A 25,597-nucleotide genomic window follows, 5' to 3' on the forward strand; every position below is an offset into this window, starting at 1 on the left:
TAAAGTCTACTGACAGATCACCAAATAGTCAACGTGTACGAAACTGTAGGAGATGGTTCCATAACAGTCAAACACTGTTACGGCATTTTAACTGTAAAACATAAAATCTTTACATCTACTGTGACTCTAGTGATTTTTGGCAAGGAACAGATGGAAGCAGCAGGAGCCTGTCATAAGTTTGGTTCTGAGAATGTTTTTTTCCCAATTGGTTGGTTGACAAACAAAAAACTTTTGCTTCAAATGTTTTAGGTAGGTGGATGAGCAACATGAGGAGAAAAAAAAAAAAAAAAACATTAAGTTGCCTCTCTCAGAGCCAGTGATGAACTCAAGGCAACACAGATTTTGAGCCAGGATTCAATTCTCAAGTCTCAGAAAAGACATGAATTATAAAACACAGGAAGTCAAACAGGTTACATCACAAAGTGGATGTATGTGTGTGTCAGCTGTTTCTTTCCCATTCAATGGGCCTGCTGGGGCTTGTACATAGTATCTAAGTTTAAATCCAAAAGCCAGTCTCCGGGTGTACAAACTCGCACCACAGCTGTTGTGTCTCTGTGCTGGCGCTACATAGTCTTCACAACCTCACACACTATTTTTTTGCCTGCTCTTGTACAATACAAATTTGGTTCACAAGAAAAGGCCGAATTATCTTGACGGATGTGCACGTTCCTTGTGCATAAATGTGGTAGAGGCAAGTTACACCAGTACAGGTTGCTTCTCCATGAAGAATGAACAGACGTGGCACTGGTAAGAGCCGGAACAACTCTTGATGTCTGATGCACTCTCAGATGTTAGTTGTTTTTCATAGTCTTCATAGAAAGACAATGAGAAATAGAGGGACTCCCCCTGACACTCTCTCTCCCGTTGGTCTGCAGATCAGGAGAGCTGCTTTTTGACTGCCGGTTTGTCTGATCCTGGAGATCTTGCAGTTGATCCGGTTTGTCCGCCAAGTTGAATGTACCATTAAAACACACACACACACACACACACACACACACACACACACACACACACACACACACACACACACACACACACACACACACACACACACACACACATCAGAGAATCACAAAAAGGAGGGAAAAAGAAAATCAACTGTAACTAAGCAAGCTTCCGGTAAGCTTAAGCCTTTAAACATTAATCTGCCTCAGTGCCTCAATGCACTTGGGTGTGAGGACAGTAGGTGACATATACTTTGGTCAAAATACCACAAGGATCATTATTGACGGCACACTTTTCAGCCTGCCTAAAACAGCTCTGCTCAAAACGAGCAGTGAGGGGTGTTAATGCCTCGTATTGCGTGCCTCCCAGTCTTGCAACAATAATGCTTTGAACCAGAGTCAGACCCTGAACAGGAGGAGGTTCCCGAACAATGGCTGTTCGTTAAAAACTCATACCGTAAGGAAATCTGTTACCGGTATACTGGTCGAACCGGTATTACGCACAGAGCCTTTTTTTATGACATCTACAGCCAGTAAGGATAAACAAGTCCATTTAAAAATGGACTTGGTTACAGGCCCCAGTTTTAAGCTCTGATGTGGAAACATTTTGGTTTTATGTCGAATGAGAGAAGAGAGCCAATAACGTCAACGAGCCAGTACGTCGACTTTGTTTTAAAAAAGAGGCACAACCAACACACAACCATATTAAAAACTTAAAATCTCCCTTAAGACACAACCATCCCGCCCAGTCTTTCGGGCGGCGGGTCCAGCGTTTGAGCCGGAGTGATTGAGCAGATATTTAAATACTGGGGTCATGAGCACAGACAGTGAGAGCTACACTGATGCAAACAGACAGACCATGTAGCAGGCCTTTAATGTCACCACTGGTCCTCTCATGAAAGAGGCAATGTGGCCCCAAGGGTGCATTTTTGCCTCGCGTACGGGTATAGATGAGCGCTACAGTAGAGAAAACAAATTGAAGAATAGAGCGGGAAAACTGGAGATAAGAGAAAAGCGTTAAAATAAATAGTTAAGAAAAAGCAAGGAAAGAATTGGTCATTCCCTGGGGAAAATGGATACAAGTTTTCTTTGTCGAAAAACACAATTGACAATGATAGAGGGAAAAATAAACAGATGAGGAGGAGGATGCATGTACATTGTTAAGACATGAAGGCAGCGATAAGTGGGACAAGTGGGAGAAAGCAAAGCAAACACACAACTTTATTTATGGTGATGAGGGGGGAGGAGCAGAGATACGACCACGGTATATTTCATCCAGTGTCAGACGCTCAATAAAATTACGGTTGCAGAAAAAGCTCCCTTCACAAATTCAAACAAATACGCTACAAGAAAGTAACCAAAGGAGAAGAGAGGAAGGGTGCAACAGGGACGGGGGGAGAGCGATTAAAGGGGACAGAGGGAGACAAGTCCATCTCCTGACAGACTATTCTTCACCTTAAAAAGGTGTCAACAGCAGCTGGTGCCTTGGCACCTTCCTCGTACCCACACCCGTCAGCCCTTCCGTGTGCATCATCACGTCATCCATCTCTAGCTGCCTTTAACCCCCGAAGGACCGCAAAGCTTTACAATAAATGATCTGATTACGTACACACTGCAAGCGATTTGAACAGACCGATATCCAATCCAAAACGGTCATGGCAATTTTATTGAAATCACTCAGTTGATTCCCCGTGTTCTGGGACATCCCGTGAGAAAACATCTACGTGCCAGACAGACGGGAGCAGCTGTACGCTTACCCAATATGACAATGAAGCAACACATTCAAAGTTGTTTGCGGGCAACATTCATATGTAATGACACAATGCTGTCTGCAGCAGTACCATCTGAAGGAGTTTAGTTTGCAGTCTTCTGGCATTGCAAAAAACTGCAGATGGAATGTATCTGCACACAAAATGTCCTATCTGTGAGCCACGTTGCTGTGAGTTAGCTGCCACAGTCTATTACGAATTGATCCGACTCAGACTTCTCAGGTCGTAGGTGCATTCCAAATTGAATCCCCTGTAATCAGGTCACAGTCGGGATGAAGGGGGGGGGGGGATGTCAAGTATTGGGTAATTACAATGTTTAGCATATCGTGCAGGATGCAAGGAATGTGGAGGAAATGGATTGGTGCCCGATGAGGATATGGTTACCCAGCCACAAACACCAAATATCATGTATGAATAGATGTATCCAGTATTACCATTCAACTAAGTACACACTATATAGTTTGGAGGGTTTTTGTTTGCATCACACAGCACATCACTTAAAGAAAGAATTAAAGAATTGGTCATGCAGCGAAGATAATAAACCCAAAGACATGCATTATTCAAAAATGCATTGCAATGCACCGGCCTAGTTTTACAGCACTTTTTTTTGGAAACTGTTAGGATCGACCCAGTGTGTCCGTCTGGCTCATTAAAGGACAAAAAGCCATTGTGCATCATTAGGTGAGGGGGAGGAATGGAGAGACAGAGGGGTGGAGTGTGGAGCCCAGGGAGGGGTCAGCGACCTCCCACACATCCAACCAAATGACCTCATTCACAGCACATAGGAATCCTCTGTGTCCCACCACTGTTCTTTATCACATTCACCATCGTCCCCTCTCGGCCGCCTTGCACGCCTTTTTCCTTTCAGCGAACACAATCGGTCAACTGAGAAGGGACGAGGCTTTCATACACCCGGCGCATTCTGTCCTGCCAGTTATCCGTGGAGGTTTTTCTTTCCTATGCCACACGTGGTGCTGAAGAGATACTGTGTTTCACCAATTAAAGTCTAATCATACAAAACCCACCATTGTGTCTGCTCTGTAATCTCCTCCAAGCCACTGAACTGATAAAGGACAGACAGGCTTAAGCCGACCACTCGCAAAACTTTCACTAGCAGTTTTACAACTCTGACCATTCATGTGCGGCTACTATCAGTTTGGCTTGAATGGGTAGCAGATGGGCATATATCATGCTTCATATCAGCGCAAAAGACTGACGTGGCAGACAGCCGCGAATCAAAAAGTAGGCCGGTTAGTCCGAAGCTTCATTCATAACGTTGACATTCAAGTCAACATCTAAATGCAGCACGTAGAAAATATAGTTAGAATATATAGTTTTATAACCTCGGTAGAATTGGAGTGAAGCCCACCTTGGGAGATATGATGGGAGGGACAGAGGTATTGGGATATAGTACGGCGAGGACTGCTTGCTGAGAGTCAGAGAGGCGCTGAGACTGGAGTTTCCAGGGCTTCCTATTTGATGGCAGACACCTAAAAAAGGATCTAACTATAACATGGACTGCTGAAGGACAGGTAAATTATTCATTTTTGATTTATCGGCCAGCCGGCAACTAAACCAAGGTAAAGGCTGCAAACCGCAGGCAGCCTGGATCCACTGAGGTGCTTTAAAAAAAGAGGGTGGGGGAGGGCAACCTCTTGTACTAGAGAATTTGGACATTTGGAAAAGGAGGGGCAAGTGTAAACAGTCAGTGACAAAATAAGGTGGCTTTTTTTTCTCAAACAAGTGCAACAGGGCTTGTAAGGGCCAGCCATCAACTAACAGACGTGTTTTGGAACGAACATTTGAGGCAAGTAGACGTTGCTGTGCCTCACGCTGGATGGCATTCACGTTAAGCTGGGCTAAAACACACTAGGCGTGTGGGGGGAAAAACAAACAGCAGGCTGGAGGTTAAGTGCTCTGACTGCGCTCCCGGTAACATTCCTCCTCTGAAAGGAGAGAGAAAATTCAAAGGAGGGGCACAGAGTGAGCATTCAGCTCATTTTTAGTTGGTAAAAATGTTGAAGGAAACGTGACAAATGTTGCTGGTATAATTTCTGAACCTTAAGTGTTAGCTCTTGTATCTGTCCTGAGGCTTGACAACGCGGATACGAAGAGAAAGGGCGAGAAATTAAGGGAGGGGGTGGGAGAGCTATTCAAAGCACTCAAAGAATGCAACAGGGTGGGCCCCGTTCTTCTCCTGAGAAATATAATGCGCACTGCATATCCACGATCCACTAATGTGAGGAGGAGGGACAGAGCGGTTGATTCATGATGTAATCTAAACGAATCAGAAGAAAACTGAGAGACAGACCCCCCCCACCGCCCCGGAAGAGGGCACAAAAAGGGCAGGCTTCTTTTCCACCACAGACAGAAAACAGCTCCCCACCCCTCCTCCTCCTTCCACCCCGTCTGAAGTAAAAACAAGCTACTGATTCGCCTTCTCCATAGTCTATTCCTGCCTGAACTGGGCGTTACTTCCTGTCAGATGTTTCTGCATGTGACAAAGAAATGTTATAAGCAGACATAACTTGGGTCTTGGACAATGGGAGGCGCCGTGGGTTTCAGAAAATGAAATAAACTGCCGTAAGTTTGCCTTACAAAGCTGTTGTGACAATCATTACAACATTCACCAATTCCCCTTCCACTTTTACACCGCTAGTTGTCATCCCACACACAGACACACAGACACACACATAGCTGTGTTAAGGCTCTAAGAATAATGAAGCAAAAAGAAGGGGGATAAAATGCCTCTAGAAATGTGTTGTCTAACAGCAGACAGTAATGGAAGAGGGGGGCACACAAAGTTTTGGTGACAGCGAGCCAGATAGTCAACCAGGCAGTCTGGGTAGGGCACAGAGACAGAGGCCAGGCAGAGGCGATAAGGAGGCCCAGCACCCATGGGATTGAGGCCCGATAAGAGCCCGGAGCTGTCGCTGGATGACTTTATCTTACAACACCCGCTGGGAGGTGGAGGCATTGCTGGGGCTGGAGTTTGGCCAGGGGAGCAAGATGGGTTCAGGGTTGGAGCCAGAACACAAACTGAAGCTCAAACGGCCACCCGGGTGGGGGCTTCCGGGTAGGAGGGCTGCGAGGCAACACTGGGTCCCGCCACCACCCCCCGGCAACCTGTCAGACTTGGACCACCACCTAATTTATTACGACGAGGAGAGACTGAGAAAAGAAGAATCACATGAGTGGAAGAGCGAGCCAGACAGTGCTCTGCACAAAGGCTCCAATTCTGCTTTCTCACTGGTAGCGACAGCTTAGTAAACCAGCTCACAGAATAGGCTCTCGGTTAATTAAATTCCAGCTTATAAGTGGTGCTTTGGAAAAGAATGTGGGGAGAAGAATAGAAGGTGGGGGTTATAGCACATTTCAGCATGCGACAACAATCCTGGCCTAACACCCTTGTTGCTCTCTTACGGCCCCAAGTTCTTGCATTTTGTAAACAGCACTCGGCCCCGTTAGCCACTAAATTGATATCATGTCAGAGGTTAGTCAAGGTGTATACCTGATCAGAGAAATGCCCCGGGTTAACCTGCAGCAGGAACAGTGCTATAACAAGAAAAACAAAAGGAACTAGTTTGACAGAAACGCCCATGTCTTCTGTCAATCTAAAGTTCCTTTTGGTCATCGGGTAAAAAAAACAAGCAAACTTCCCGCATTGTCGCATTCATCAGAATCTGTCCTCCATACAGCTGATCCCGTAGGACCAGCTCCCTACATAGGCAGGCACCACCGTGGACAGCCAACAGTTTGTCCTCCCATCGTGACAGCTCTCCCGTGAAGGGGCTGTTATATCAAGGCGCACAGACAGAGGCAAACAAGCAGATACAAAACGGTATATGCAAATAGGGGAAAGGGGGGTTGCTACCGCTGCTGCGGCCAGGGGAAAAAATTGTACACTACGCCATGTATTTCTGCAACAACCGCTATGGAAAGCTTGGACTGAATACTTTCAATCCATCCAACTATTCCGTTCTTCATAGAAACAAGCAAACTCCACTTTCTTCTACTGGCTTACTGCCGCACCTGCACTTTCCTGCAAGACTGCATCTCTCGATGTTATATGGGCTGTCTCCTTCTGCCAAGAGAAAATATAGCAATTTGAAGCAGCCTGTTGGCTGGCAGATTGTAAAGAGAAATACAAAAAATAAAAGCCCCCACAGCAGGTGTCACCTCAGGGAGATGAACAACTGCAACGCAAGGGGATTTCAAAGGGGGCCTGTCAATCAGCCAGAATGACCTTGAGGGAGCTACACATAGTGGGAACTTAACAAGGTGGCCAGGCACACACGCCACTGATGCAGTCGTCATACACAAGGGTGGTGTCGGCTTTCTTCCGCCATGAAAACAGCTGTGTAGACATGCACAAAACCAAAGGGGGGCGAGCGAGAGATATGCAGCTGTTGCAAAGGTTTACCTTCATTACTCGGCGGGTAATTTATCTTTTATCTTACATCTCCTTGCTGCCTTGAAATGACAATTGCTTTTGATGAGAAAGTATAACTAACTGAGAAGTATTTCTTTGTAACACCCTGAGGAGGATTTCTTTGGAGTGAAATGTATTTTCTTCTCCGCTCTTTAGGCCGACGGGTGGCGCACAGCTTTGCGTAGCGTATTAGAGCAGGGCAGAGAAAACGCAAAGAATAGAAAGAATGGAGTAAGCAAGATACTTTTTTAATACTGTCAAAAAATGGATACAAGAGTATAATAATATTTAGTGCCCGGGAGATGCCAATGAGGGCCATGGATGAAAAAGAAAACAAGCCTGCTTCCTGACACGGAGTGAAAACTGAACTCCAACACACGCAATTCACAATATCTAATATAGCAACAGATTCTTTCAGAGTTTTTTTTCCAAGGATTCCCTTTTTGTGTTAACATAGTTTGGAGAGTTGTCCAATATATTAGCATTAGTGGCAATCACTGCAAAATGTAACCATCCCATCAGAGAATAAGAAAGTCTGTTTTTTGTATATGTATTGCCCAACTTATTAGACAACTTATGTCTTAAGTCTCAGACATTTCTTTCAGATCAAAAAAGGACAATACTATTAACTCACACTTAGTCTTTAGTGGCTTAACTTAAACGTCGTGTTTGAACGTGCCCTGTCTTGCTCTGCTGTGTCACGGATAAAACCAACAAAACGTCCTTCTGTATTTTGTTCATCACCCTATTGGGGAACAAGAAAACATTTTCCAACCGGTTTAGCAACATTCTAAAAAAAGGAGCCTACTCCTCCACAGGCACGCGAGCGAAAACCGGCGGACGGCCCGCACGTCTGGGTGGTTCATCCAGCGCGGTGTCTCCCGCACGCCTTTCTGTCTGTCCCCGTCACGGAGTCCGGTTCCCGACACCCCACGCAGCTCGGGGACGGTCTGCCGGGGGCCTGTGGCGCTCTCTAGTGTCCCCGGCTCAGTTACATAAAGCATAGGTCCAACCTTCCGCTTGGACCAGCTTATGTTATTGACACGACCGGTGATTAAGATCGTGTCTTAAAAAAAAGCAACGTCTTTTTTTATTTGTATTGGTGGAGCACGCTTGACTGGCGAGAAACGCGACGACTGCTGCGGCAAGGGACGGGAATAATAAACGGTGCACGGAGAAGAAAGGAAAACAACCCGAAACGGTGCTCGTTTTAACGGGGACAACAAAAGTTACGACGGTTAAAATCCTGCGCGTGCAACTCGCCCTCCCGGCAGCAACTCGCTGGCCATTGTTCGGGCGACGAGCAGCAGACACATTCCTGCGTGCTTTTTAAGCTCGGCCGCTGGGCAACAACTTAATACCCGCTGTCCGAGCAATATTGTAGAAAAGCGAAACATTTTTGTGTGTGTCTGAAATGCGAGCCGGGTGTTAATTTTGGAGACGTAACTTAAGTTAACGCCGCCGCGTTGGTTCCCCTCAAAGAGTTCAACGGAATGCAGACACCCGGGGCTCGCTAGCTTAAAATGTGGCTAACGCGAGCTAAATAGCCGTGGAACATGTGGAATCAGGCCCCCCGCTCTAAAACCAAGTGAGCTACGTAATTAAATAAACGTAAAACAGCGCATTCAAAACCGCTCTGGGGTTCGCTTTTTGTTGTCAACGCGTTGACGTTGATAGACGGTCACTTATATATAAGTGCGTGAGGGAAAGTTTTTCGCGTTGTCCGACACGAAAGTCGAGAGCGGAGCAACAACTCCGTGGAAGCCGAACGCTGGAGCGACACAACTCTTTAAATCCACGTCTCGTTGCGGTCTATCGCAGCGACTATCGGCTCCCTTTGCCGTTTCGGACGTGAGGTCGTACTGGGGGAAGTTATTGTGCAACGTCGGTGCAACCGTAGAACCCCCCCCTCACACACCGCTAAATACTCCACGCTTACCTTCGTCGAGAAGCCTCTCCAGGTGTGTGAAGATGCCGCAGAGATTTGGCAAACTGGTCATTAGCTTCTTCTCGTTTAACAATTGCATCAAATAGTCGGGACTCGGCCTCGGTCGCTCCTTCACTTCGACCTCTCCGACCATCATCTTTGCGGCGAGAGCGGAGAACAAACCGCCGTGAAACACAGAATCCTCTTTTTGGAAAAGGAGAAGAAAAAAAACGAAAAAGAATAACAAAAACTCGTGGCTCCAGTCCTTCGCTTCCCTCCTCCTTGAGATGAGAATACTCTGTAAACCCCCCCTTAAAATTCAGGTTTGGTTTGTTCTTGTTGTTTCGAGCGGAGAGGGGACGAAAAAAGAAACCGTTATCTTCCTTCCAGAGACTCGAGCGCAGTCTGCGCTCGGGGACGTTCGATTCTACCACTGTGGGCGCGAGAGACTGATCCACCGGAAAGGTTGCATCCTCCTCGACGCCTATTGGCCAGCGGGGCTTACGGTGACTAATGGCGGAACCAATGAGCGCTCGTATCGGAGCCAGCGGGGTGACGTAGGGTGACTGGTGGAATGATGAACAGATATTTGGGCCAATCGAGAGCAGTGCGCAGGAATGCATGCAATGCCCCTCAAGTGTTTTCAACAGAGAATAGCACAAATGTCTCCTTTTCACGTCACGTATAACAAGATTAAATCAATTGTAAATGTCTCCAACAATGATCTTTTTTATGAATTCATAGAATGGCGCTGTCTCCAACGGTCTCATGACGCAAAAAAAGCAGTCCATGACAAAACTGAAAAGAGTGAAAAGTGAAAAGCAAAGTAAATACTTACTAAAGTACAGAGTTAGGACTATTTTTCTCTTCTATTTACTTCTTTGGAATAATTGTCAACAGTCACAGGCCTTTTTCCATTCATATATATGGTCCAACAAAATAACTTTTTTTTTACCAGTTCCAACTAGTTTTGTGAAGCTTCCCTTTCACCCTCCTATATTTAACACTTGAAGGCACAGAACCCCCATTTTTCACATTGTTTTTCAAAGATGCAATTATATGGTTTAGCAATGACGTGTATGGGTCTAATAATCTGGTATGAACCAGTGATCTGGTTCGAAGAGTCACACGTGGGTTGAACGCGTATCCAATCCCCCCCCCTTTGACATAATCTGTGTGTGTGTGTGTGTGTGTGTGTGTGTGTGTGTGTGTATTTGTGTGACAAAGGTATACCTGCCAAGACCAACGAAATCAGACTTTGACTTGCCATGTGTATGCTTCACATTTGAGTGCCAAAAAAAATGAAAACAAAAAATCCTGCGCAATATTTTACCAGATACCCTTTGTTACTCAAGACTTGTACATCTTGTTATCTGTCTTGGGACTGATTGATCAACGTTCCAGTAATCAATAGGGCCTTTTCATTGTCCTGTCCTTGAGAGGACCTCTCTACGTATCCTCTCAAGATTAAAGTCCCTGATCAATGGTACAAACACAACCAAGCTACCTCCTCTCACATCCTGCGTAATGTGAAAATAAACCACAACTGGTCAGTTTTTATTTTAACAGCTGTTGGACGAGGAGGGGCCCGGCTCAATCTGAGCCCTGACCTTGGCCACCATTCAATTTGTCCACTTACTGCTCACCCACTCGTGTCTTTGTAAAAGTACTCCCCACCCTGGGTGCATGAATGCTCAAACAGCTGCACTATGACCTTCTGGCGGCAGTTTGTCGCCACTGCGTTAGCAGAGAGAATAGTAAATTAAATCCAAGCTCTCAGTATTTGTGCAGTACCTCCAATAAATTGTTTGACGAACAATAGATCTGACGATATCTTGTGAGTAAGTTTGAATTAACTGAAGTTATATGTTTGTATCATTTATCATTTTAAGTGACAAATGACCCCCAATCAAATCCCATATACAGATTGACAACTGGCTTGCTCTAACAAAAATATCACAAAAAAACATTTTCAATCAGTCTTCCGGTCCCAGGTAATACCATTAGACTCCACGAGCAAAGCAGGAAGACGGTCGCCCTAACATCCTGCTGGACACAGCAGTCCTGCTTCCGGTCAGCGTATATCTGCTATGCTTTTGCTGTATTTATGGCTTTGGTTGAGTCTCAGACTGTTGAATTCTGTCTGTAGCTGTACTTCAACGTGATGTTGTCAACACCTGAAGTATACCACCACCGTCACATCCATTGTCTTCATCGGGCATCTGGTGTTTGCGATTGTCCCAATTTCAACCAGAGAGCCAAACAGAGGTTTTTGCATAATGGCTTGTTAGTGGCACCTTCACCAATTTAACAAGACATGTGATATTAGTCCCCGCATCCAAATGGTCTGCAATATCAGCGTGCCATCTTAAAGCAAGAATGATAAAACATCCCTTGAAGTCAAACATTGATGAAGGATTCTGGTTGATAAGCGTGTGTAGATAGGCAAAGGGAATGAAAACCCCATTTTCATGTGACTTGGAGATAACTAGATTGTTCATGGTGTTGACTCTATGTCGCCATATCTTTTTTTTCTCCCTTATTCTTTGAGTATAAGTGCTGTAAAATGTCACGGATTCTTTGCGTCAAAAAGAATTTGGCATTTATTCTGAGCTCTGAAAATCAGTTTAGTTCTTATCTCAACGGCAAAGGACGGTAATTTGCACCTTACCTTCCGCTCATTCTTCTGAGTTGGGTCACAAACAGCGTCTGTGTGAGTTGATGTGTGTTCGAAACACAAATGCAGAGTTATCGAGTGAGAGCGATACAGAGTTAGACAGCCCAAGCATCCTTCAATGTGCATGTATGTGTGGGTGTGTGAGCCTCTTCCGACAGCCAAGGAGTAAACAGTTACAATAATAATACCCCCCTTTTCCCCTCTGCCCTTGTGTTTTCGTCATTTTTAATAACACGGTTCCTATTGAACAATTAATCCAATTAACGAGGATCCAGATAATGAATGAACACGCTTTTAGCCCCTTTTGAAAAGAGTCTGTTAGCTCACTCAATGAGCTTGGAGAACTGAGAGTATGCTGATGGAAACAATGGGGCCCCCGGTAGGGGCCCCCGTAGCTGGTGGAAGTGTGCCTGCGGGGCCACAGACAGAGGAAAGCCAGTTGGGAGCTGGTGACTGTCGAGGCAACGCCGTCTGTGATAACGGTTGTAGCTCCGGAGGAGGAGAACAGGCTCTGATAACACACAAACATACAAACAAGAACATCTTTTCCTCTTTCTTTAGGCTTACTAGTTTGGGGACCGTTGTGGTGGTGGGGGGGGGGGGGGGGGGTGCGCTGGCAAAATCTGGGTCATTTACATTTCGAGGATGGCGTGAGCGCAGCGCAACACAAATAAATGTCCTTCTAGCAGCCGCGGCATATACGGAGAAACACACAATGTGCCTATAATTCATTTGAACCAGTATCATAAGCATGACGTGACAAATGCCCCATCCGTGCTCGTGTTCATGCGCCGTTGCTTTCATACGTATTCGTGTGCATTTATTATTGTCAGTGACTGAACGTTATTTATTTGTCTTGAAAATTCCCCCAAGTAAGAATTGCAGACAATAAGGATGAAGGGGAAGGTTGTGTTAGTGGAAGCGACCACTTTCTTATTGTTAAGGATTTTTTGTAGAGATGCAGAACTATTTGAAAACAATTCAAAATTACATTTTTGTTGAGCAGGTTTTACAGGACCAAAAAAAACCCACAGTTCAGTGTGTAGGTGGTCCCCATCCAGCCGATTGGACTACAGGTTTAAGAAGGACCAAAACACGACCAGAAATGTGCATTTTCAAACTAAGCTGGCAGAGATTGTACCCAGCTGACAGTTAAAGTCAGTATTTTCTCACACATTTGTGCAGTAAAAGTGAGAAGACGCTTGTTTTCTTCTTTTTACCAAACAAAAATATGATGGCCGATGAGTGGTGGATATTATTCACACAACACAGGCAGAGGTGTCACTTGAAGGTGTGCTACATTGTGGAGCGACACAAGGAAAAATCCATCACAATTCAATCTGAAGCTGCAATGGTCCAGTGTTTCCCATAACCCACTCCGCTCTTGTTGCCAAAGATATTCTGCGTTCTGTATTTCGTTAAAGGTCACCTTGGCTGTTGTTGTCCAAATGCTCCAGCGGTTTGGCAATCCGGTGATGGAAATGCCTGTCGGCCGGCGTGTTGGTGCCCAGACGGGGTGAACCGGGGGGAGCGGTGACAGCAGGAACCACTTGTGGTAGAAGGGGAAATATCACCTCCAAAGTTCCACCTCGGAGTTGCTAATCATTAATTGAAAGGTGGAAATTACGCACAAATCCCGCTTCGCCATCGCACAGAAAGGGGCCCTTTAGCTGAGCTGAGAGGAAAACAAGTTTTTTTTCGCCCACCTCTCCGTCTTCAATCCGTCCCATGTGGAGAACGCAGTAGTGTCAATACAGCTTAAAGAATCCCGACTGTTGCTGCACCCGTCCCCACATATTGTTAACAGCGTAGATCCATTCCTAACTGGAGATGCCTGCATTGTTTACCTGCTCGTTCAACTTTTTGTGCTCGCCGGTAGCTGGGAAAGAAATGAGTGTTTGTGAGCGATAAGACCTGTAGCAGAGGACAAAGAGGGACAGAGAGAGCAGGACAATCCTCATTGATCACATCTGTTCAGAGAAGGATTGATCCTGTGGTGTGGTCTGGGATCTAAACTCACAAACACACACACACACACACACACACACACACACACACACACACACACACACACACACACACACACACACACACACACACACACACACACACACACACAGATAAGAGAATCAGGGTCTGAGGTTTTTGCAGGTTGTATTAATGCTTCAAAGACGTCTTTAGAAGTGAAAAAAAAGGAAAGAAAATGAGCCCCTCTTTAAAAGTGTTGTACATTATTCCTCCACCCTTGAATTAGGCCAGCGAATCAGACACCTGGCAGACAGATAAATCTCCATTGTGCTGTCCTTTAATGCACACGCTCAGTAGCTCCCTGTACGAGCGCGGCGCCCCCCTGTCAGACGAGAAGGAGACAAATCATTCCCAGGGGGGCATTTATTTATTTTCCACGACACGATTCCTCTCCCTGCGAGTCCTAACAATCTGCCTTTTGAGGCTATGACACTGGAACAAGAAAGACAGCTCAGCAGTCGGAGGGACAGGAGGAAAATAGGGAAGGAAGTGATAAAGGGGAAGACAGATGAAGTATTTCTGAGTATTTGATGAATCCATAAAGTTAAGTGTTGGTTGAATGATTTGATTTTCTGCGACGTCGTTCATTCAGATCGAATGTTCAGATAAAGGAGCGTGATGATATTAGTTGAGCGCCGGTTGTCACTTGTGAGGGAAAAACTATCACCGTCAGCACCACCACCACCACCTCTTTCTTTGGTCTCTTATTCCTCTTTCTGCAGCCGGCTGCTTCTAAATCTCAGGTCTGGGCGGAGTTAGACAGCTCTCTCTGCCAGGCGACACAACCCTCCACTTCCCTCCATCCATCTCCACGCGGCCCACGCCGCCTCTCCTTCCCTCGCATTTATTTTCTTCACTGTATTCATCTTGGACTTGCAGGTCTGTCTCAAGCCAAATGCACCTGACGTGTTTACTCCCTCAGACACACTCACAACTGCAAACATTCTCACGCTGCCTTTCTTTTTCCATAATTGTCTTCTTCTTCCTCCCTACTGTTTTCTAGCTTTTGTTTTTATTTACGTTCCTCGATCTCTTTTTCCCCCTCCGTCAACAGAGCGCTGTCGGCGTGTTGGTGTAGCTTCTGTTGTGCAGCTCGCTGCAGCATGAAAGCCTTTGTGGGCCTGCCGCCGCTGTGATAGCGGCTCGACCTGACGGCTGGTGTGGCGGCGGGTCAGACCCACGCGGGAATCCGGTCTGCGGTAGTTGGCCGTGGTGATCTGCTGTGCAAGTTTGTCTATAAATCGTCGTGTGGCGGCACACTGCTGGTTCCTCCCAACGGAGCGGCTCGCATGTTTTTCCTCAGTAGGGTAGAGTTTTTGCAGGCCGCAGGTCAGTGGCAGCTGTTGTGAGGGGCTGCGCAGGCTCAGCTAATTATAACCGCGGAGTGTCCACAGACACGGCATCGTCGGGGTTTGACCCCTTGGAGTCGGGTTCCAGTGGAGAGTGAGGATTAGGGCGGGTCGTGGATCAGTCAGCGCTGTTTCACCCGTGGAAGGACGAGAGCAGGTGTGCAGGAACGCTACACGCGCAGCGCTTAATGTTCGGGTCGTTGGACCCCGAGTGTGCCATCAGAAACAAATCGGAAAACACAAAAAAGTTATTTTCCATGGATGTTGATGGTAGGCATGTTTCACAAAGCTGTGATGTACTTAGAGGAGACCCAACGTGTTCATCTGCTGGTTCATATTGCTTCAGTGTTCTAGATGGGGCCTAGATCTTTATTATCCGTAGGAAACAGCTTGGGTACATTTTTACTTCTTGTTAGCTGCAGTTCACATTGACTGTAACATGTTTAAAATTACTTCCTGTTACTTCCTGTAAGCTGATGCAATGTTTTATAGGAAGTAACATTAAAACCCTACAAAAAATCCTGGCAGTTTGTTTAAAAGTCAATATTTTGGGGTTGAGCAAATACCACCTCATCACGTCAAGAATAAAGAAAAAACAACAACCCCTCTGAAGTTAAAATGATAATGTGGCGTTATCTGCGACAGATAGTATCTGCGGTTGGGAAATAGACCATGCTGTCACAACCTGCGCTCTGCTACTGGAGAAAATACTCTGAACGGGAAGCAATTTATTTCCTTGCGTATGTTGGGGCAGCAGCAGTCACAAAATGATCAATTGTTCATTATGAATAAGGGCAAAGGGTTAGAATATGATGATCACGACAATTTCTGCTCTATGCTACATTTGTTTTTTTAGGTCAATTTTTCTCTCTGTCGGAGAACAGAGCGAGAAAAGGGAGGTGTTCAAGTAATGTAACGCAGGTCGTTCATGCCCGTACGTCTGGACCAGCCTTGCTTTCGATTTGCGCCTCCATTTCTGCCATTACTGTTGTGTATGTGTGCTTTGCCCGTGTAGCTCTTGATTGGAGACCTATTCTCCAACGTTCCTTTCCAGAGCGTCACCTTCCTCAATCAGCTTCGGTCTGGTTTCAGAGGAGGTCGAAACGGACACTATTTAGCATTTAATGGCCATTGGCGCGTGTGATGTGACCTAATTGAGCCAAAGCTATCCGACTGCCCCGGCCCTTTAAATGTGAAGAAGTGAAGTGAATTCTAGGTAATTCCCGTACATTACGGTTGGTGTGACAGACGACTACGGTGAACAGATGGAGAGCAGTGTGCACAATTCCTCTTGAGTTCTGAAAAACAATGTTCGATGCATTCTTTGAAAGAGATCTTAACACAATCGCTCACCATGTTGCCCTCTCCCCCTTGTTTTGTTTTTCTTTCAGCTCCCCCTCCGTTGCAGGCCAGCTGCTAGCCTGTGGCTCGGTAAGATTGGACAGGTGAAGTGGGACATCGGGGCAGAACCGCGGGGCTGTTGAGGGTTTCGATCAGCTCACCGAGCTTCGACTAAAGCCTGACTATGAAGTCTGACTATCCGGCTGCGGTAATTAAGGTGAATTATGTGGGGGGGTTGCATTGAAAGTGTGCCGCTGCTCTGCTTTCCCTCTTTTACTGCACAGGTGGGCAGCAGGCAGAGAGCAGCTCGGCAGAGAGGAACAGCTATTCAGTAACATTCTTTTCACCGTGTGCCGAGGTTGAAATATGAGCGTTATGAACCTGTCTTCTCGGTGAGAATACATTCCTCCGCAGGCCTGTAAAGTAGCTTTTGCCGGAGACATGACTTACAATAAGAGATGGTGCAAGTGTCCTTGTGAGCGTCAGAAATCAATTACGCTATGTTTCCCCCGTGGGTTGCAGGGCTGTATATGTATATACGCAAGCGTGTATCTGTGTGTGTGCGTGTGTGTGTTTAGGGGAAATACGGTTGCAGAGGCTTCCATTGTTACCAGGAAGGAGGATTTTAATGCAGTTGAGCAGCCTTAACCTGAAGTCGGTCAAAGATGCCTGCTGAGTTACAGGCTGATCTAGAAAAACTGTACAAAAGCACAATGTTAACACACAAAACACAGATAACAAAGACGCGCAATGTTCACCAGTTGGTGGGGGTACGACAAACAGGTTTGTGTGTCTAAGTGTGTGTTATCTGGAGGAATGCTGTCAATCGTCATTCCTACGCGTCTTCCCCTGCATGTCGAGACGTCTCCAGCTGCGTTTGTGACAGAACGGGTACAGTGGCCCGACACAATGGAAGCTGTTGAAGAGCAGGACAAATGACACACACATCTACAACAGGACCTTATGGACGGAGACGAGTCGAGACAGGCCTGCACCACCGCGATCTCACGGATTGTAAAGTAGCATAACAGCGTATTAGTTGAGCCACAGTAAGGTGGTTTTGGGGAGGTGATCTCACCCTGTGGATTGAAAAGGTGTCTGTAAAAGGCAAAAGAAAAATGTCGGCGGAGTTGTTGGAGAAGTTTCTGTCACCATTCAGCGGCGTGTACTGTAGCTGACGTCAACTTGAGCCGACAGCAGCTGCTGTTCTCCGCGGAGGAGCGAAAGGGAACCAACGTTTTACGGTCAGGGATCACGCATCTCAGAGTCAAAAGGAAGAATTTCCTATTTTGATTCAATGGAATTTTCACAGTCAGCGCATCGAGGATTCCTCATTAAGCAACTCAATAAAGCGCCGCATTTTTATTTACAAGTGAAAACCCCACAAAGTATGCATAGCGATGAATTTAATAGGGATTCAACGTACATACATAAAGATATACGATGTGTTCGAGACAGAACCAAAATAGAATGACTGGAGTGACGCTGAGATTAGAGGAGGCCGAGGTGACAGATAGGGACGAGATACGAGTTGGGGGCAGATACACAAGGGCGACAGTCAAGAGTCTGTGTAACATCGGGGGGGGTCAGCGGGTCATGCAGGACTCGTAGGTGGGCACCATGTATTTGATGTTTATGAAGGAATCCTTCCCTCCGTAGCGCTCAAACGTCTCCAGGGTCTCCTGGATCAGGTCGCCGATGTTGTCCCGCCTCTGCTGGCCGTAGGCGATGTCATCGCCGCTGTTGACTGGAGGACGAGGAGAAAACAAAGAGTCAAGCACAGATGAGGATGAGAGAAGACAAAGACGAGCTCAGTCGCAGACTGTGTCCTCGACGACGAGACGCGAGACCTTTTTTTAGTTTTTTAGGTGTTCTAATCTGTGTTGAATGGAAAATAGAGACAGGCAGCGGACACACACTCGAGGGCAATCACGAGAAGAAAGCTGCCGAACCTCCTCACCCTCAGGACACACACACACACACAAACGTACATAAACAGCAAAGTGAAAATGTACAATTGCGCTCTAGAGCGCTGGGGGAACTTGTTATCAGAAAAACATTCCTGAGGTGTCCAGCATCCACTCCCTCCTTCCTCCCTTTTAGCAGCAGGCACACTTAGAAACACGCACACACACAGATCGTGGCTTTATCAGCACACAGCAAACTGCCAATCTCGTGGCATTGCACTGGGGGCTCTAAACACTTTTTAGAGGGAGGTAAATATAGAGAAGAATTTAGCGTGCACACACACACACACACACACACACACACACACACACACACACACACACACAGAGCAGCAAGTTTGTTAAACATTCTGGAGAGAAACTGGATTATTTCTTGAGATTATTAAAGGAGAGGAGTTGTCATTGTGAAGCCTAGAGGAGAGGAGAGTGTAACATGTACCTGTGATGTGAAAAATGAACAGTAACACTTTAGGAGGACACCTAAGCCCCTTCTTTCACTTCTAATTAGCCCTAAAGAGAAAAGGCAACATTAAACCTCTCTCAGACCCTTTTCAAACACTCCATCCTTTAGTCTTCGCGGTCTCTTTCAGTCTCTAATCAGACTTTCTTTCTCCCTCTCGTTGCCTTTCCACCCATCCACGGCCTCCTCATTAAAACACAAAGAGAGCCGGTCCCATGAAGTGGGCTGTTAAGCAGTAACACGTCCATGATCTCAGCCCGCCGCACTTGCTTTCTGCTCAGGATCTTTTCTCTGTTTTAGATAAAAGGCGGCGGGGGAGGGGGGGGGGGGGGGGGGGGGGGGTTCCAGCGGCGTTTTGACCGCTTGTTAGCCTTGATGCAGTTTATCTTCAGCAGCTTTGGCTGTATTCAGCACTTATTTTCTGTTTTCCTTTCAGGGAAACATGCAGCAAAGACCAACCCAGGACCAGGAATGCAGCATTGAAGAAAAGCCTGTTTTGTATCTAAACTCGGGCTGCGTTTTATTCCTGAGCTACCAACAACAGGGGCATCTGCACCCTACTAGTTAACTAAATCTTAAATAGCATCTAAAACGCATCCATGTGAGCCGTAAAAGAGAAAAAAGGCAAAGCAATCAGGGAGGAAATGAACGTGCGGTATGTGCGTGGCCGGGGTAACGAATAAAGTGTGTTTCAGCTGCATGCTGTGTGTGTGTGTGTGTGTGTGTGTGTGTGTGTGTGTGTTGGGGTAGGTTATAAAGTTCCGCAAATGGGGAATTGTTGCTGCTGCTGCACTGACAGTTTCAGCTCCTCCAAGTGCGTTTCCAATGCCGAGCCGTTAGGAGGCCGGCAGCATCAAAAGGAAGAGGCCGGAGGAATTTGCAACGATTCTCAATATTTAAAGAGGAGAAAAGGGGAAAAGTGTGTTCAAGCAGGGATAGAGGAAAGGGGAGGGAGGGGAAGGGGTGAGGGTGTTAAAGGCTGCTCTGCAAATGTCCTTCAGCCAAAATGACTCGTACTCTTCCTCATTCTTTCCCTCCCACCCTCCCAGTCTTTTATTTTTTTACTTCTCTGCTCACGGCACTATGTGCCACGCAGGGCAGACGGATAAAAAGAAAAAAAATCTTTAAAAACAATCCTAGTAATAAAAAGTCCTGCTGTGCGGAGATGTAGCAGGAGTCGGCCGTCCGTTCCTCAGGAGGAAGAGGAAGAGGAAGGGTCGATACAGACGCCGACGGTGCAGCGCTCTCGGTGCAGCGATGTGGCCGTACTGAGGGGGAAGGAAGACAGGACAGGACAGCGGGACAGAAAAGGTCTCTGTCCGACCGTCTCTAACTGTGCCTCATTCGGGCTCTGCTGTGTTTTCTGTCCGAACCACACCAGACCGACACTAAGCGCCGCACAACAACAGCTGCAGCCTCCCTCCTCCCACTCCTCCTCCACCCTGCTCCTTCTCCATCCCTTATTCCCCACGGTCCTAAACAACCTGTCTCCCCACATCAAGCTGAAGACAAGCAGTCACAGTTGCGTTTAATCCAAAATATATTGAGTCGGTGTTAAGGGGGTATTTACAGTTGGGAGCTGGAGCTTAATGAATGACAACTGTAACAAAGCTGTAACCCCCACCTTAAGATTTGTGGCAGAAGTTAGCATGCATCGTGTGTGTGTGTGTGTGTGTGTGGTATGCTTGGGTAATCCCCTCTCCTGCCTGGAACCGGGTGACACACACACTGCAGCAGCTTTGGAAGTTTAGCTCGGAATTCCTGATTCAACGGAGTACCAACCGACCCGCCTTTGTTTCTCATCAACTTACCCGTGCTTGTGAAAGTTCCTTAAGAAAAGCAGCTTAGCGAGGAAGCTCCTCAACACAATGGCTCTTTGATCATACTAGACAGATGCAGTGGAGAATCAATGAACGGGAGACGGGCCATGTTTCAAAAAGGAAAAGGAAGAATGGATGTTAAGAGTGAGACGGAACAGCTCAAATGTCAGAAATACTGGTGAGATGTGAGACTGTGTTCTTTTCTATTCTATCGCCACGCAAACACACTGATAACCTTAAACCCCTGAGCTTGTTTTTTCTACAACAAATATATTATTTCCCTTCAGGAGTCAATGGCAAATAATTCCAAAATCCTTATTTAAGAATTGAATTAAGAACTCCGGAGATGGAGCGGGGGCGGGTGGGGGGGCTGCACCAACAGACCCCGGTGCCTCCGTCTCCGCCCTCCTCCCTCCTCATCTACTACAACCGCTATGAGCCCGATCAAGGCACCGATTGGCTTCATCTGCACACTACTGTAACAGTGCAACACGGCACATTGCTGTCGCCGGGGGGGGGGGAACTGATGAGAGGGCATTAACACTAACAGTGCAGGCCTCGCAAGAGTAGGGCAGATTTAAAACATCACATGGTCTGTGGAGCCATTGTCGACCCGTGGCATGCTGGTTTTTTTTATACAAATAAGGAAAGAAATTTGAATATTAACACCAGCGTTGATGTGTGTCACTACAGTACCGTCATACCATTCAGATAACAACTCAGCTTGGAGTTAGCAGTACCCTCCTTCAGCTGGGAAGCAATACAGCAACAGATCCCATATTCTTTCATGGATTTAGGATAATCTACAGTAAATATATCTGGATATATGAGGACACATGTGTGAACCAGGCCATGACAACAAAGGGCCGGAAGGAGCAAAACAGCGTTGAGTGTGTGGCAGAGAGGTCTGTAGGTGTGAGGAGGCGACGGGGAGGTCGGTGCTTAACAGCAGGGCTCTAATTAAAAGGGCCTCACAGTTGGGCGCCAGGCAGGCCTCTCATAAAGAGACCTGCACTGGCACAGAGGTGGGAGACACCGCGCGCGTGTGTGTGTGTGTGTGTGTGTGTGTGTGTGTGTGTGTGTTTCTAACCACAGGTGTCTGCAAAGGAAATGCAGCAAGACGTTGTGGGGGGAGAATACCCTTTTTGGGGGTATATTTTATATACTAGCAGACACATTGTGCATGTAGAGATGCACACACACACACACACACACACACACACACACACACACACACACACACACACACACACACACACACACACACACACACACACAGAAAGGGACAAAGAGCGATGCATGAGGACTTTAGTATGTCCTCATGTACCATCTGTACGTATGGTGGACGTACAGATAGTAGTATAAGTAACGAAGCAATGTAATTAGTCGGATAAGTAGTATTATTAGTGGTAAAAGTGATTTTATATATATATACATGTATATATATTATATATATATATATATATGGTAGCGTGCCGAGGCTTTGCAACAGGCCTTTAAAGTCAAATGTCATGTCCTGTACGTACGTGTGTGCGTACTGAATGTGATGATTGAAACACGCTTTTATCTGCATCAGTTATTTTTTAAACTTTCAACATGTCACCGTTTTGTTGCAGAGGAGATGTTTAAGGGAAGGGCACCGAGAAACCACTATTTGCATACAGGCAGCATGGCAAGACGAGAATGTCACTTTTCAGGAACCAAAACTCGCACTGAAGCAACAGGCATGACCACACGGCGAGGTAATGTGTCCTCCAACAGTATCCCACAAAAGAATAAAGGCATTATATTACACATTATAATAAATAAGGCTTGTTGAAAACACGACATCTCAAAGATGTTTTATCACGATGAAAAAACGATGAATTTCTGCTCAAAAAGCTTCCAATACCACATAAAGTACTTCCCTGTAGATTATGGCTACGTGAACGTCCCCTTAATGAGGGGATGATTTGAAGTTAGAACTTTCATGAAAATGCTGTGACTGTACATATGCTCAGTGGATTTAAACAACCCCAGGAATCATGTGCTGGCTGTGTGGCGATGCCACAGGCTCCTTAGTGTGCAGATCGTATGTAAATCACGCTCTCCATGGACGCTATATTTAAATTCCCTCCCCGTTCACAGCAAACAGTAACATCGCGAACAAAAACAGAACATCTTCATGGGAAAAAACGTGTCTGAATGTAGACAATATCAAAATAAACTGAAATGTATTTTGAATGCCGTGTTTTTAATACCCCCAAATTTCGTTTCTAATGCCTAAATTTCCTGGCAACATAATTTACAGCCAGAATAAAAATAAAACAGATGTAAGAAACTTCAAAAGAACATCTCCCTCTGAAACGTTCTGGACTGGATGCGACGAGTCGCTGAAAATGGAAACACTAAAGTAAAATACCAGTACTTCAAAATAGCAGAGTGCAATTAATGTTGTTGTTACACCCCCACGGTCTCCACCTCCGCCCTCTCCCTCCACCTGTTATTCCCCTCTTGCCTTCGTCCTAAACCCCCTTTCCCCTTGTCGGGAAGCTAATGGACAGCACAGCTGTGGCTCACAATTACACAATCATGATCTCTGTCTCTGCCCCCCCACACACACCCACACGGACACACACACACAGTGCTTTGCTCATTCCCTCTCTGCTGCTTTTCTAACTCAACCTTTTGTGTGTAATCAATAACAGCATTTCAGCTTAACACAACCGGCCACAATGAGTGCTGCATCTTCACACACACACACACACACACATGCATGGGCATCCACAGAAAAGGCAGGCTTTACGGCCAGCAGTAGTTTATTAAACCCCCAGCCCCTACACCAGCCATCATCTGACTGCTCATGCTTACTGAAGTATAACCTTTGCTGTAGGTCAGTGATCTCATTTTCCTCGCGTTCATCCAGCGCAGCAGCGCTCAGTCTATCGGCCCGTCCGCAGCTCAGTGCCCCTTCGACCGGGTTTGAAAGTTGGAGATTGGCGAAGCAGTATGCCAGGTGTACGAAAACATCGAAACGACCAGATCGCGGCAGCAGCGGAAAGTTAGGATGGAGGAAAAGGGCGTCGGCATGGATGAGACGACGACGTGACCTGCTGAGGAGGCTGCCGGGCCGCACGCGAGCCGAAGCTGTTAGACTCCCATCGATTTGGCTCCCACTGGCTTACAAGTCTACATTTGTACGTAGGTATACAGGAATTGAATTCCAATTCGGGCACTTCCGCCAAAAACCGTGCAATGTCTTTTCCCCGGAAATCCAAAAGCTGTGGGAGGGAGAATCGCTATTCCACATCTCACAAAAGCCCCTTCATGCTCATTTTCTTTTTCAATTGGCCAAGTATACGAAGCTCTGACTGAGACGCTAAATGCTGCAAACTGATACTGCATCAGTTTGCAGCATGTGGTATTAACGCACAAAGACAGCTAATCTTAGATGATGGATCAATGCTATTTTCCGAGCTGTTAGCATGTCCATTATTGTTTCAATTACCAGCACTCACATTATGGTTATCCCCGTCCTATCTCACCCAATTGTAGACATGTGTCTGAGAATCAGCTTGGCTGCTCTATTCACAGCCCTGCAGGTATATCCCACTGATGGTTTGGATGGGCAGCTACTTTTCTAATTATTTTGAATTAGATTTCATATTTCTTCAGGGTACATTAGTGTGTGTGTGTGTGTGTGTGTCGTCGGTAACAAATGGTCTTTGCAGCCTGCCGTAGCAGACCGGCCCAGAAAGCACACACAGGGTACTTCTTATCCCAGCTGTGGCGGGACAAAGGGTCACGTATAACCCGGCACTGCCTGCAGAACAATACCTCAGTAAAACGGAAAGTCTACACTCACAAAAACAACTGTGCAGCACGCCGAGAGACGGCAGCTGCTAAGGTGCCAATACAACCGAAGCCCACCCGGAAATCTTGGCGTTGTCAAGCCCAATATACAATATCTCTCCCAACAGGGGTTTTATCATAAATTAGGGATTATGGGTGAACAGAAGAAGACTGTAGTGGTGCAATGTGTCTTTAAATGTGATTAAAACCAAGTAACCTGAGCTGGAAGAAAAACATCTGTCTTTTAGAAATATTTCCACGTCATTTTGTCATCCGTATTTATACACATTTTTGAATAGTGGGAAATATAAATTACAGGGGAATTAAGAGAAAAAGAATAAAAGCTTTTCAGTGTACCGCCGATCCACAGAGGACGTAGCCTTTCCTGCTTTGCCTGTCTGCGTCCCTCCCCGGCAGGGGGGGAGGGCGGGGGAGGGGGGGGGGGGGTGTCAGTGCTGTCAGGTGCGAGTCAATGCCGTCAGATGCGATCTCATTACGCCAGCTTACCTCAAGGTTAGCAGTGGGCTGCCGGCTCGGCACAAAATCGATCTGCACCAGGGACAGGCGTTAAAGGCCACCGAGCTGTGCAGTGTGCACAAGCCAAACAAGCACTGCACTTTGAAATGCAAAGGTTTGCTAATAGTGTGTAGGCACATAACATGTACACAAAGCTCTGGAAGCACTCGAGTCCGAAGCCAGAAGCGATAACTGACATATTAACATATTGCAGGCAGTTGCATTGCCTTTAAAACCTTCTAATGCAACAGGCAAACATTTCACCGAGAGCCATATCGAGTCCATGGGCAAAAGGTTTTAAACATTATTTTGCTTTGGTCATAAAAATAATAAAAGGACCCGTTTGATCATTATCAAAACCTGATTATTTATTGGATGCTATCTTTAAAAAGAAGGTCGTGAAACATCCAAAACACCGTTCTTACCTGTGAGCCGCAGGTTACGCCAGATAATAACATCCAGCTAAAGCCCCGAATAACGTTGTGGACAAGAGACATATGTTGCATGAAGCAACAAGAGACAAGAGACATATGTTG

At 46.3% G+C, this 25,597-nt stretch overlaps 2 protein-coding genes across 10 annotated transcripts in view; both read right to left on the minus strand.

Annotated features, from left to right (window-relative positions):
• The window catches only part of qkia (QKI, KH domain containing, RNA binding a), a 60,237-nt gene extending 50,599 nt beyond the window's left edge, over positions 1 to 9,638 (minus strand). For 7 of the 8 annotated variants that reach the window (XM_078090024.1, XM_078090025.1, XM_040200528.2 and 4 more), the window contains exon 1: positions 9,085 to 9,556. In XM_078090024.1, coding sequence (XP_077946150.1) covers positions 9,085 to 9,229 — 145 coding nt within the window. In that variant the 5' untranslated portion in view covers positions 9,230 to 9,556. Of the gene's footprint in view, positions 1 to 9,084 lie in introns of all 8 variants that reach the window. The other variant, XM_040200524.2, reaches the window with a different exon arrangement.
• An 8,218-nt stretch (positions 9,639 to 17,856) lies between these two features.
• Positions 17,857 to 25,597, minus strand: part of pacrg (PARK2 co-regulated) — a 108,758-nt gene continuing 101,017 nt past the window's right edge. For both annotated transcript variants that reach the window (XM_078090026.1, XM_078090027.1), the window contains exon 5: positions 17,857 to 18,214. In XM_078090026.1, the coding sequence (XP_077946152.1) occupies positions 18,054 to 18,214 (161 nt within the window). In that variant the 3' untranslated portion in view covers positions 17,857 to 18,053. The remainder of the gene's footprint in view (positions 18,215 to 25,597) is intronic.

The sequence above is a fragment of the Gasterosteus aculeatus genome, chromosome 15 (assembly GCF_964276395.1).
Source record: "Gasterosteus aculeatus chromosome 15, fGasAcu3.hap1.1, whole genome shotgun sequence".
In the NCBI taxonomy this organism is placed as follows: domain Eukaryota; kingdom Metazoa; phylum Chordata; class Actinopteri; order Perciformes; family Gasterosteidae; genus Gasterosteus; species Gasterosteus aculeatus.